The sequence below is a fragment of the Pinus tabuliformis genome, chromosome 8 (assembly GCF_031772625.1).
Source record: "Pinus tabuliformis cultivar Carrire ecotype Pingquan chromosome 8, CPIR1, whole genome shotgun sequence".
NCBI lineage: Eukaryota > Viridiplantae > Streptophyta > Pinopsida > Pinales > Pinaceae > Pinus > Pinus tabuliformis.
This window is the reverse complement of record NC_142294.1, coordinates 627,222,869-627,235,025: the sequence shown is the minus strand read 5'-3', so window position 1 is coordinate 627,235,025 and position 12,157 is coordinate 627,222,869. Positions and strand designations below refer to the sequence as shown.

The window sequence follows — 12,157 nt, the reverse complement described above, 5'->3', positions numbered from 1 at the left end:
CATCTACTAGTCCCTCTTTTATCTTCACCTCAGTCTTTTGTAGAAGTTTTCAAGCTTTGACACACCTCCTTGAAAGTTACTCTCATTGTGACACTTTTCATGTCACTTAAACTTAGAACTTGCTAGTCCCAGCAACATTCACTAATTTTTGGCAACCTTCCATCTTTGTAATATGGCATGCATCATCGAAGCTTTTAACTTTTTAATACTTATAACAAGGTGAAAATCTCCTAGACTTTGAACCTTTTAAACCTGTGTCATTTGATCAACTGCCTCTATCTTTTGATTTTTTGTATCAACCTATGGCACAAAGTTTGCAAGTTTTGAAGTTCAAAGTTACCACAACACGTTGCACAATGATGTACCTTTGGGTATCAATAAAGGTGCAATAAGACCATAAGAGCCACAAAGCAAAAGAAACAAGTTTAGAACTTTCAATAATGTGCATTAGATCACATGTAAATGAAAGATTGAAAAGTCTGATCCTTATGATAGGGAGCAAAAGGAAAAGAATTTCCAAATGTTGCATTTTGCAAGCTACTTAAACTTTCAAAAAATCTCAACCTCACAAGAAAGTAAAACTTCAATATCAAGTAAATTGCAACAACGAAAAGGGCTTATCATGATAAGTTGTAAATGAAAGCGACATGTCACAAACATCATAACGACTGAAAGATTCACCTCACACAAAACACATAAGACAGATCAATAGCGATGCGACACATCACAAGTTGCAAATCAGGTTGAGGCATCCTCAAACTCTAAACCAGATGATGTCTATGTAGCTCCTGATGATGATCCTGTGTCTAGTAGTGGTGATGAACTTGATGATTGATCATGTGTACATTGTAGACTTGTAGTAGGCCAATGACCTCATAGCTTGCAACATTGTTTTTGGACTTTATAAGCCATTTAGAGCCTCATTGCTTATGTATTTTACTGTTTTGTCAATGATATGTATTGCACTCGGTGCCATGCCATTTTCATATATTCACCTTTACATGGTATATAAATGAGCAAACTTTGCATATTTTGTCTCTATTGGCTTGGAATCATGGTTTTAAATCTTAACATAGTTTTGTTTCATTAAAAAATAATTATTTAATGTATTTTTCTAAAACCAGTTCGTTGAGACCTAACTAGTCCCGGTTCGACTAGTTCCGGTCGGTAAATCGGTTCATTAAGTGGACCGGTCCGGTCACTGGTTCCGGTTTTGAAAACATTGTTATGGAGTCAACAATCTTGCTAGGAAAATTAAGACCAAGCAGTTGATTAGCAATTGTTGCTTAGATGAATGACTATCTTATATGAGACGCAGATCTTAAAATTAATGTGAGATGCATGAATCTTGGTCAATTTTAGTAAAATGCCTATCTAAGTTTAAACCCTTCAATCCTTTCTGTGTTCAGCCTGATTTCGTAGTAATTGGCAGGGAGAAGATAAGGTGAAGCACACTAAGGTGTGATTAATGATACCTCTCCTGAAAATCTAACATACTCGGTGTCTCTAGCGCTGCAGAGAGTTGTGGCTCTAACGACTACAAAGTCATTGTTTTAAGTACTATTAAAAGAAGGCTTCTCAAGCAAAGATCGATGGGTACTTATCTCTCTATTGACCAAGTTTATGCTTAAAAGTAAATTTTAGTTATGCAAAACTAACTTATATGAAAATGCACGAGATGATGAGATGAAGTTAGATTCAAGATTTAGATGTGTTTATTCACAAAATCCCTTAATCACCAAAAGGAAATGCTCACTTTACTAGACAAAAACTGAAAGATAAACCTCTTAAAATATTACAATTATACCACAAGCTTACTTCAAATATTTTTGATACAATCAAAGAGAACAAAAGCTTCTTTACAATTTAATATCAATGCCAACAAATGCTTAAAACATACTCAGCTTATGAAACAAAAGATATGCAATTTATCACAACTCCATGATAGAGTACTTCAATAATTGCTCGAAATATTCACAAAATATTTAAATTGCAACATCAATAATTCAAGTAATTAGATCACACTAAGAGTCAATTCAACGACGAACGATATCAATAGATGTCAAGAAGGAAACAAAACCTTAGCATGCAAAATATTCTAACCATTACATTTTGAAAAAAATAAAAATAATGAAGAACTATGAAAGTTAAATGCTAAGCAATTTTAAACAATTCCAAAATTAAAATGATTGTTCTTTAGTGACCCAAATCTAGAAAAAAATGTCGTTCTCCTATAATCAATCTTTAGAGACGATTTTAAAAATATCTCAGCGTGTTTGACTATAGAGAAAAATATAATACCACAAAAGTTCCCCTTTAAATTTTAAAGTTCAAAAAACACCTAAGACAAATAAAAACACCCAAGAAGGAACTTTAGATTGAATATTTAATTATTCCTTAAGCAAATTTTAATGTGTTAAGTTTTATGAGAAAAATTTAATGTGGCAAATGATTAATTAAGTTTCTTAATGTGACAAATGTAATGAAATCAAAAGGCTTTAGTAAGTTAAATTTTAATTGGCCAAAGGCCACATAAAAATTTAAATTTTTTAATGTGAAAATGCAAATTCCTCTTTTGATTTAATTTTCTAGAAATATCAAAGTCACATTATGAAAATGGAAAAAAAATTAGATTTTTGTTATTATATCAAACAAAATCAAAGTGTCATAAAGAAATCAAAACAAAGGACAAGTAAGAATTAAAAAAAAAATGAAAATCAACTTCTAAAAAAGATCAGTCACAGAAGAAAATTAAAATCAAACAAGAATAAAAATTTGAAAAAGCAAACCCTAAAAAAATCGAATTACATTATTAAAACTAAACCCTAACCAAAGTTTTTTTTAAATAAAAAGAAGAAAGGAAATCGAATGGGCTTTATTTGTATGCAGGCTCAGATGGCGGTGACAAGGGAATGAAGCTCGAGCTTGGACGCAGGTTGCAGGCAAAGGATTCGAGGATGAGCACGAACGACATCAAGAAAGAATGATGTTGTGGATCAGAAGGATGTGGAGCTCGAGGATGAGAAACAGCAAGTCGAGGGATGGGTCTGCGAAGAGGAAACTCGGGCCACGCTAGCAAAGGGCAATGGACGAAGTGGAAAGATGGCAAGTTGAAGAGCAAGGAGGGGAACAGATGAAGGGTGCTCAGACATGGAAGAGTAGAGCCGTGACAGGGAAGCTGGCAAGGAGGAATGGACGAGGATGAGGGCGAAGGTAGAGGATCACGCAAGGAGGCAGAGAGCTGCTAGAAAGAGGGAAAACAAAAAACACAGTCAGCAAAAATTTTGAATTTTTCCAGAGAGGAAAACAAAAACCCAGCAAAAAATGGGAAAAACGCAGCAGAGAGGAGCTCCAATTTTTTTTTAATAGCTTCAGGGCATTAGACGGTAGCCCAAAAACTTAAAAAAAACAAAAAACAAAAAAAAAATTATTAAAACGATATGCCCCTACTTCATATTTGTCCTCGAAAAACTTATGAAAATTCTCAAATCTGAATTTGACACCGTCAAATTGAAAATAATTTGGAATAATGCCCCTACAAAATGATATTGAGGCCAGATCTTAAGCTTATCTAGCTTCAAAAAAAAAAAAATCTTTCAAATCTGCACCTACAAAAACAAAAACACTCAGAACCCAAATATACAAAAATAAATAAAACCCCAAAAACCCAAATCAAAAAACAAAAACAATAAAAAAAATCACAGATCTATGCACAAAAATGGTAAATCTATCGGATCTTAGAAGTATGAAGCATAAAACTTTTGGATAAACAGAAATATATATAGAAATATTTTATTAATAAATGAATAGACAGATGATGATGTTTACAATGGGGTTTCCTGGCTTATATATCGCCATGGGCACCCTTTGGGAAAGGGCATGATCTTATGATCGTGCCCTTTCGTCTGGCTAAACCTAAATTTAAATAATAAACCTAAAATTAACTAATTTTTTACATAACATTGCCTTCCTCTCGAAAGAATGCTTTGTCCTCAAAGCATAAGTAACGACGGATGTTGTTGAAGAATGATTCATTCTCCCAGGAAGCGTCTTCTTGGGGTAAGTCCTTCCACTTGATCACATATTCCAAGATGATCAAGGTCCCACATCTTAAAAGGTCTTGGATTAATCTTGCAATTTCAATTTTTTGGTGATGTGAATATCGGTATGGCTTGATGTTGACAGGATCTGATCTTACCTTGACTTCTATTGTATGCTCAATTTCCTTATTAGGTGGCATCTTCATAGGTAGGTCCTAAAATACTTCTTCATGTTTCCTAATTAGATCTTGTATCTCTGGTGACTCCTCACTGGTCATATTTGCAGATAACATTTCTAATTGGTGACATTGTACTACATAAGCAAGTGCTCCATTTCGACTCAGCTTCATCATCTGAGATGATGATGTAACTTTATTTTCTGGTGCTTGGAATCCGTGTAGCTTGTACTTCTGACCTCCCCATTTGAATTTAATAAATTGTACTTGATGGTTGGCAGCATAAGTACCTAAAGTTCGTAGCCATTGGATACCTAAGACTACATCTACTCCTCCTAACGGTACTGTGAAGAACGGAGACTCTAATTTAAAGTCTTGAATCTGCAATTTGACCTTATGGCATTTCCCCGCCTTTTCAATCTTCTTACCATTAGCTACCATCACTTTCATGCTTCATAAGGGAAATGAAAAGATATTGAGTCTCTTTGCCACGGTTGCATCTAAAAAATTGTGTGTGCTTCCAGAGTCGATGAGAACCACTACATTGTTCTTCTTTATGTGTCCTTTTAACTTTAAGGTCTGAGGTTGTGATACACCTGTCATGGCTGATAATGACACTTGCGGAATACTCCCGTCATCTAATTCAGGTGAGAATTCTGGGGCATCTTCTATTTCTTCTATGTCAGAACCTTCACTGTTTGAATCATTGGTTGCTTCACAATTATATAAGTTCTTTAGTTCTTTTCCTTTAGCACATCTATGTTTGGGGTCCCACTTCTCACCACATCGTTTACATTTACCCTCTTTTATCCTTTGCATTTCCACATTAGATTTTTCATCTTCACGACGATGTGGTGGAGCGTATCTTGTATTATTTGAGTCCACATATTGGGGTATCCTTCGTCTTGAATATGTTTTTTTTGCTTTTGACCAAAATACTGGTTCGGATTTCTTTTCGGTTGTTTTTGCTTTTCGTCTTGCTACTTCTATAAATGTAATGTCATGCATCTCAAGTTCTGCTTGTAAATGGGTTTTGAGTCCCGAGATGTATGATTGAATTAGACGAAATTCTGATAACCCAGGTACTCGTGTTACTAAGGTCTCCCATTCTTGAAAAGAACTCTTCTTCTCTTACACCTTGGAATCTTTTAAAGAATGCATCTTTAAATTTTCTCTAGCTAATGACGTGTGTTGTTTTTTTCCACCACATATACCAGTTATATGCTTCTCCTTCCATTTTCATGGATGCATGCCTGAGCTTTTCGTCATCGTCATTGATGTCATATATCTCAAAGTATTCTTCTGCTTTATTTATCCATGCAACATTGTTTTTTTCGTTTCCATCAAATTTAGGCATCTCGACTTTTGCCCTTCGCTGATATGTTGCTAATGGTTGAGCGAAAAAAGGGTGTTGATTGGTAAAGTTATCCCAGAGTTGCTTGTTTGTAAAGGTTGTGTTACTCACTTCTTGGTGGGGTGTCGCTGATTTTTTTGGGGATTCAACTTTTTCATGAGAGTCTGTTGACTTTGTTGAATCTGACGAGATGTGTTCTTGATTCCTTCACCTTCTTTTAGTAGTTGTTCGGGTGTACAATTCGACCTTTTACACAGAATTTTCAGCATTGTTAAAACCTCTCTGATGCCTGCTTCTGTCTGGACATGGTAATTTTCCATCTTTATTTCTATTCGATTTGTCGTATCGTGAAGATTTTTGATTTCATCAGCTTGCTCCCCAAGCTTGATCTGGAATTCATTTAATTTTTTATGGACCTCATCGTGGTTGCTATTTATCTTATGCTCTGCATCCAACAATTTTTTTGTAAATCCGCCATTGTCATTGTCGACATTGAGCAGGTTTGCGGGGGCGTGTATTTATTTGCCAGCTAAAATATTTTTCCTCCCTTTTTTTTAATTAGCTAAAATAAATTTTATACATATAAATTTTAATTAATTAAAATAAATTTAATTAATTAAATTAACATATATATATATATATAACTTTTAATTGATTAAAATAAATTTATTTAATTAAATTAACTTTTATATATATACTTTTTATTAATTAAAATAATTTTAATTAATTAAATTAACTTTTATATATTTATATATAACTTATAACTAAATTAAAGTTATATATCATATAACTTATAATTAAATTATAATATATATTATATATAACTTATATATATAGTTATATTATATATGTTATATATATCCTATGGACAGTTACGTTCAACTAGAAATTCACGCTCAGGTTGACTTTCACCCTTTCTCGTCCGACAGCAATACTAACCGCACAGAATAATACCGCAAATAAAATACCGTGATCAGTGATTTCAGTATTATTCTGATTTCAGTAATTTCAGTATTATACCGTAGATAAAATACCGTGAACTACCGCAGTTAATAATAAAACGAGAGCTTACAGCGTATGTTACCGCAGATTAAAAAAGAGACGTCGGAACTTCAGCGTTTTCACCGCAGGTTACGCCACACGGGCCCCCGCAGAGATTATTCCACGTAGCCGCAGGCAATCGTTTTGGGTGAGTTGAGTGTCGAGGATGGACCGCAGAGCTTGGGTGAAGTGATGGGGATCTCTGTGCAACAATTTGAACTGCGCAGAGCAGTTTATCTCGACGTCTGGCGAGGGTTTCTGAAATGGGGCGTTCTACAATAGTTTTATACTCTACTTTGTGCTCTTTTTTTCAATTCAATCGCACCTTTAAAGAAGCCCCGCACAAATCCCAGATTAACTCTGGTTCCACACGGAAATTTTATAGCCGAAGGGTTAAAAAATGATTGGGCTACGGGCGTAAAATGGGAAGCGGAAAGCGGAGTGACAGGGGACGACCGAGACCGGCAGAACAGCGAGTGGCAGAGTCGGATGGCGGTAGAAAAAGAACAAAGTGGCGGAAGTGAATGGCAATTGGACCTGTGCTGGATCTGTGCAACAGCAGAGCAACCGAGGATCGTATGCTCTGATACCAGATGAAGCATAAAACTTCTGGATAAACAGAAATATATATAGAAATATTTTATTAATAAATGAATAGACAGATGATGATGTTTACAATGGGGTTTCCTGGCTTATATATCGCCATGGGCACCCTTTGGGAAAGGGCATGATCTTATGATCGTGTCCTTTCGTCTGGCTAAACCTAAATTTAAATAATAAACCTAAATTAACTAATTTTTTACATAACAAAGTATGAGTCCAACTCTGCTCCCAGATCTGATAATTAAGACTCTCGACAGTCAAATCTATCAATTTTCCACAAATATTTAAAACATAAAATTTGAAAATTTTGGAGAGGTACTAGCTCAGAAAAACCCTGCAGGAAAAAATAATTTAATCTTAAGATAAGTCCTAAAGCTTATGTGAAGTAGGCTCTTCAGAAAATATACACTGAGAGTTGGCTAGTCCAACCTAGGACTATCCTCAAACGCTCAACGAAAACCTAAAATATCTCCTACAAACACTAGATCAACCATCAAACCAAGTACAGAAATAGAACAACAATGAAATTCTGAAGAAATAGTGATACTTGCTACTTCGATCAAAATTAAGAATGTTATCCTAGATCCAACACACTGAATAAGATACATGTATTCAGATTATTCTAAAAGAGCTATTGATTGATAGTTTTCACATAACATTTAGCAAAAATTAAAACAATGCTACCATAAATTCGTGAGGAGGAACACCACAGCACATTGAGACCCCAAAGACTTTTGCATTAATTCAAAAAAGTATACAAGAGAGCATGAGAGCTTAGTACACGATTCAAAGATCAGATGAAAAGACAAACTGACATTGACCTCTAATTTATAGGTAAAATCTCCAATGGTTAGTTGGCTTGATCCTTGTCAAATTAATCTCGATTGTTCATAAAGATTTAACTAATCTTTAATCATCACTGTTGAAATTATTTAATTTTTGAGGAAAAATCAAATTTATCATTTAATTGATTTTTAATTAACTCAAAATTAATTATTTTGAGTTAATTTCCTTAAAATTTTGACTTTGACTTAACCACCAAGGTCCAAGGGTCCAAAATTTCTTGATTTCCTTAACATTCCCTTAGTCGGGGACCTCCAAAAATTAACTTCTGTAAAACCCATGAATTTCACCTTTGGAGAAAATAATTTTACCTAGGACACAAAATTAATTAAATTTCTGACTTAGGATTAATTTTAATTTTGCCAAAAAATTTAATTAATTGACTTGCGAGGGGATTAATATTTTTTTCAACCCTTTACTAGTAAGCCATGGTGTCTAACTCCGAGGGACCATGTGCTAAATATTTTTTACATCAAGACTTTACAATTTAATACATAAAGGGCGAATACCCGTTCATTATAGACCCTCAACATTTACCCATTTCTGCGACACAAAATATGATCCAGTAGACCAAGTAATCTGTAGTAAAATAATCTAGCAAATTAGCTAGAATTATTCCCAAATTAATTTTACAAAGACTCGATAAGAAACACTAGGACCCACTTAATATCTTGTCGACAAAATCCACCCTAGCTTTGGAGTGAGGTTGGAGGGAAAAACTCTGTCGATCATTTGTGTCTAGAAACACAGATGAATCAGTGAGGAAAAAACCTCCTAAAGTAGAAATCGTTGTCAAAATATTATGCTTACCTAGGTTGTTACATACATGATGGTCTTACTAAGATCATTTACATTATAACTATGCAGAAAGGGTTTAAATCTTTAACAAAATTGTCGACTTATGATAAAATCTGAAACGCACAAACACTCGAACATGATAGATCCCTTTTGCGAAAAAAGGGGTGCACTGCTATGGGGTCATTGACACAGTGATCAACAGTGGGTAACACTCCCCACCTGGGTTCAATTCCCACATGTGACATGTTCAGCTCATAATGAGTCTATTCTTCTAACGGCTTCAAGCTTTGCTGTCCGAGTTTCTCTATCCGAAACATGTATATTCCTCATATGGAATATAAAGATATTTCTTCAAGGGGAAAGAAATCTATAAAAATATAATGCTCCCAAGACACTTCGATCTCAGGGTTCTTGGGGGATAGGCACTCTACTGCTCCCACTCCCCGCTTCCAACATAACTGTTAAAACAATAGGAAGAGGATCTTCCTGTAACTCTTTTCTGTATCTATTGCAAGTCTGGTGCAATCTTGGAAGTAATATAAGTTTTATTTTCAGAAAGAAATAAACTACAACTCATAGGAAGAGGATCTTTGTGTTAATTCTTATGTCTATCCATTGCAACTATGGTGCATACTTGAATTTTGAAGTTGTCTAAGTTGCATTTTCGAAATAAATAGATGGCATTAGACTCAGTGATCTCGAAACAAGCATCAACAAAATCTATGAACTATTCTGTATCGTACAGCTTGTACTGCTGCTGAAGGGAACACCAAAGGATCTTGGTAAATCAATTTAATGTACTTCAAGTGGAACATGCACAGTTGAGCACCTTTTATCTACAACTGTACTTGAAAAAATGGCCTCTTGGAGGATTGTAGCATATGATAGTTCACGTTAAAAAAAACTTAACAGAAAGCCGATCAACAAGATTAGTTACAGCAACCAAATGCATCTCTCTTCAAACAATGTACAAAAAGTCAAAAGAAATAAAAAGAAAGATGACAAGCTTTTGCCTCTTTCTTACATAAAATCTTTATAAAAAGAATGTTACCACCAATATGGCACAATGATTAAGAAACCTAATCACATCATGCAGGAATCTGTTAGGAAAAATAATTTCGGAAGAACAATACGCAGTTCTTATCTGTGTTTTTCAACACAACAATGCACACTACAAAAGTTATTGTTTTGAACAATATAATACACTGTATATAGTAATTGATATGTAACTAGAGCCTATCAATGGAAGCTTCATTTATATTTTAGACTTTAGCAGAAGAATACGGACTGTAAATTGTAAGGAAATACAAAAATCAAGCTGCATACAAATTAATTAATGAAAGATACACACCCGGAACTTTTGGACTTGAGACCCAATTTCCTGCACATCTCATGTGCAACTGCTCTATCATGATTGCTCAAGTCAGCTTCGAAGGTAAGCACTGCAGACAATACAAACGTTAGAAAATAGTAACTGCTACGCATTTTATCATCTTGATGATTTTCCCTATACACATTTCCTTACCTCCATAGAGAAACCAGGCCAACATAAATCACAAAGTACAAGAAAACCAGCATCCTTAGGCAGATGGCTTGGTTATGACTCTATTTAAAATCAAAATTGTGATCCCTGATGATGATGACTTACTAATGACAAAGCAATAGAAAGCTTCACCGGTCTACTAATCAAACATAATATGTGTAACTAGATATTCCAAGGATACAAACCACAGATTTAACATCAATTTAAAGTCGCAAAATATATACTTGTACTTTGTTCAAGAATTATGAAGCATCACATTATCTTACCGTCGATGTGTTCAAGCTTTACTGCTTAGTGTTAAAAATCATTTCTTATATTGTATGAAATGTGATGGCATTCCAGCTTTATGATGCAAAACCTTACTCTAAGCTCCTGGAGCCAACTTAGTGCTCCATAATAAAGGCACACTGTCCACAACAAGGCTGCTTGGAAGTGGGGAAAAGAAGTGAGGAGCAGATGTGAGGAGCAGAAGCAGAACCAGGAGTAGGGAGCGACAATTTTTTGAAGCTTCCGGGTCGGGAGCAAATCGAGAGTGAATTTTATATAATATATATTTTTATATATTTTAATGCATGTATGTCAACAAAAACATGTAGAGTGATTAATTAAATATAAAAAGCATAAAAACATGGATTAAACCATATAACATCAATCATCTAGTAGTTATAATCTTCATCAACCACATGTCCACAAGTTACAAGTTACAACATATTGATTCTCATGATTCATCAATCTTAAAGTTTCAAAGTTTCAAAATTCAATATATAACATTTGTCATCACTAAAGTTGTACTTGTAACCATTACCAAACTATAACAAAGAATATCAAACACGAAATGGAATGTTTCAACTTTCACAAAGCATCTTATTCATAATTCAAAACCAATGAGTTAAAATTGCCATCTTCAAACTTAAATTGTGATATATTGTTTACAAAAAATACCATAATAAATATGAAAGAGTCAATAGTTATAATAAGTACTAGAAACTAGAAAAGACAAGGAAATCTATTATCTACTACATTTTCCTCTTGCCATAAGAAATTTCTAATTTCTTTTATTGTCGTTTATTGGGAGTCTCCTCCCACATAGTCAGACGACCATGTCCTAACCTAGAAGGCACATGACCTCCACGTGAGGTTGCAGATGGAGGTTGAAGAGGTTTTCCATTACACCAAAACCCGCAGGTGTTGGTAAACGTTCCAAACCAGTAACTAGGATCCCTAGGGTGGAAATTACGGATTCCATAGAGGTGCAATGATTCTTCCAACACCCCCCTCAAACGCAACTCAGGGGAATCAAACCTAGGTCCAGGCTCTGATACCATGAAGAGGTTTTCCGTTACACCAAAATCTGCAGGTGTTGGTAAATGTTCCAAACCAGTAACTAGGATCCCCAGGGTGGAAATTACGGATTCCATATAGGTGCGGTGATTCTTCCAATAGAGGTGGCGGCAAAGCTGGTGCAACTCGACCACTACTAGTGAATGGTGGGGGTGGCATGGTTGTTGATGTTGTTGCTGCTGCTTCATCATCATCTTTCATAAGTTCTGCATCCAATTGTTCTAAATGTAAGGCTCCATCCTCCAAATTGTCCTCCTCCAGGTAGTTGTCCCAAGTGACAAATGCTCTATCATATTGAGCCTAGTCACTATAATGTGTCAATAACCTCAAGTTGTAGTGTACATAAACCAAGCTTTCTTCCCGGTTTTCATTGAGGCAGTTTCTTTTGACATTGTAGATCAAGCTATAGGTGCTCCAA

At 34.9% G+C, this 12,157-nt stretch overlaps 1 protein-coding gene across 2 annotated transcripts in view; it reads right to left on the bottom strand.

The window, feature by feature from the left end:
• The window catches only part of LOC149237062 (DExH-box ATP-dependent RNA helicase DExH6-like), a 173,812-nt gene that overhangs the window by 127,317 nt on the left and 34,338 nt on the right, over window positions 1-12,157 (bottom strand). For both annotated transcript variants that reach the window (XR_016246280.1, XM_089372581.1), the window contains exon 2: window positions 10,207-10,297. Coding sequence is in view for 1 of the 2 variants with exons in the window: in XM_089372581.1 (XP_089228707.1) it covers window positions 10,207-10,297 (91 nt within the window). In the remaining variant the exon portion in view is untranslated. The remainder of the gene's footprint in view (window positions 1-10,206; window positions 10,298-12,157) is intronic.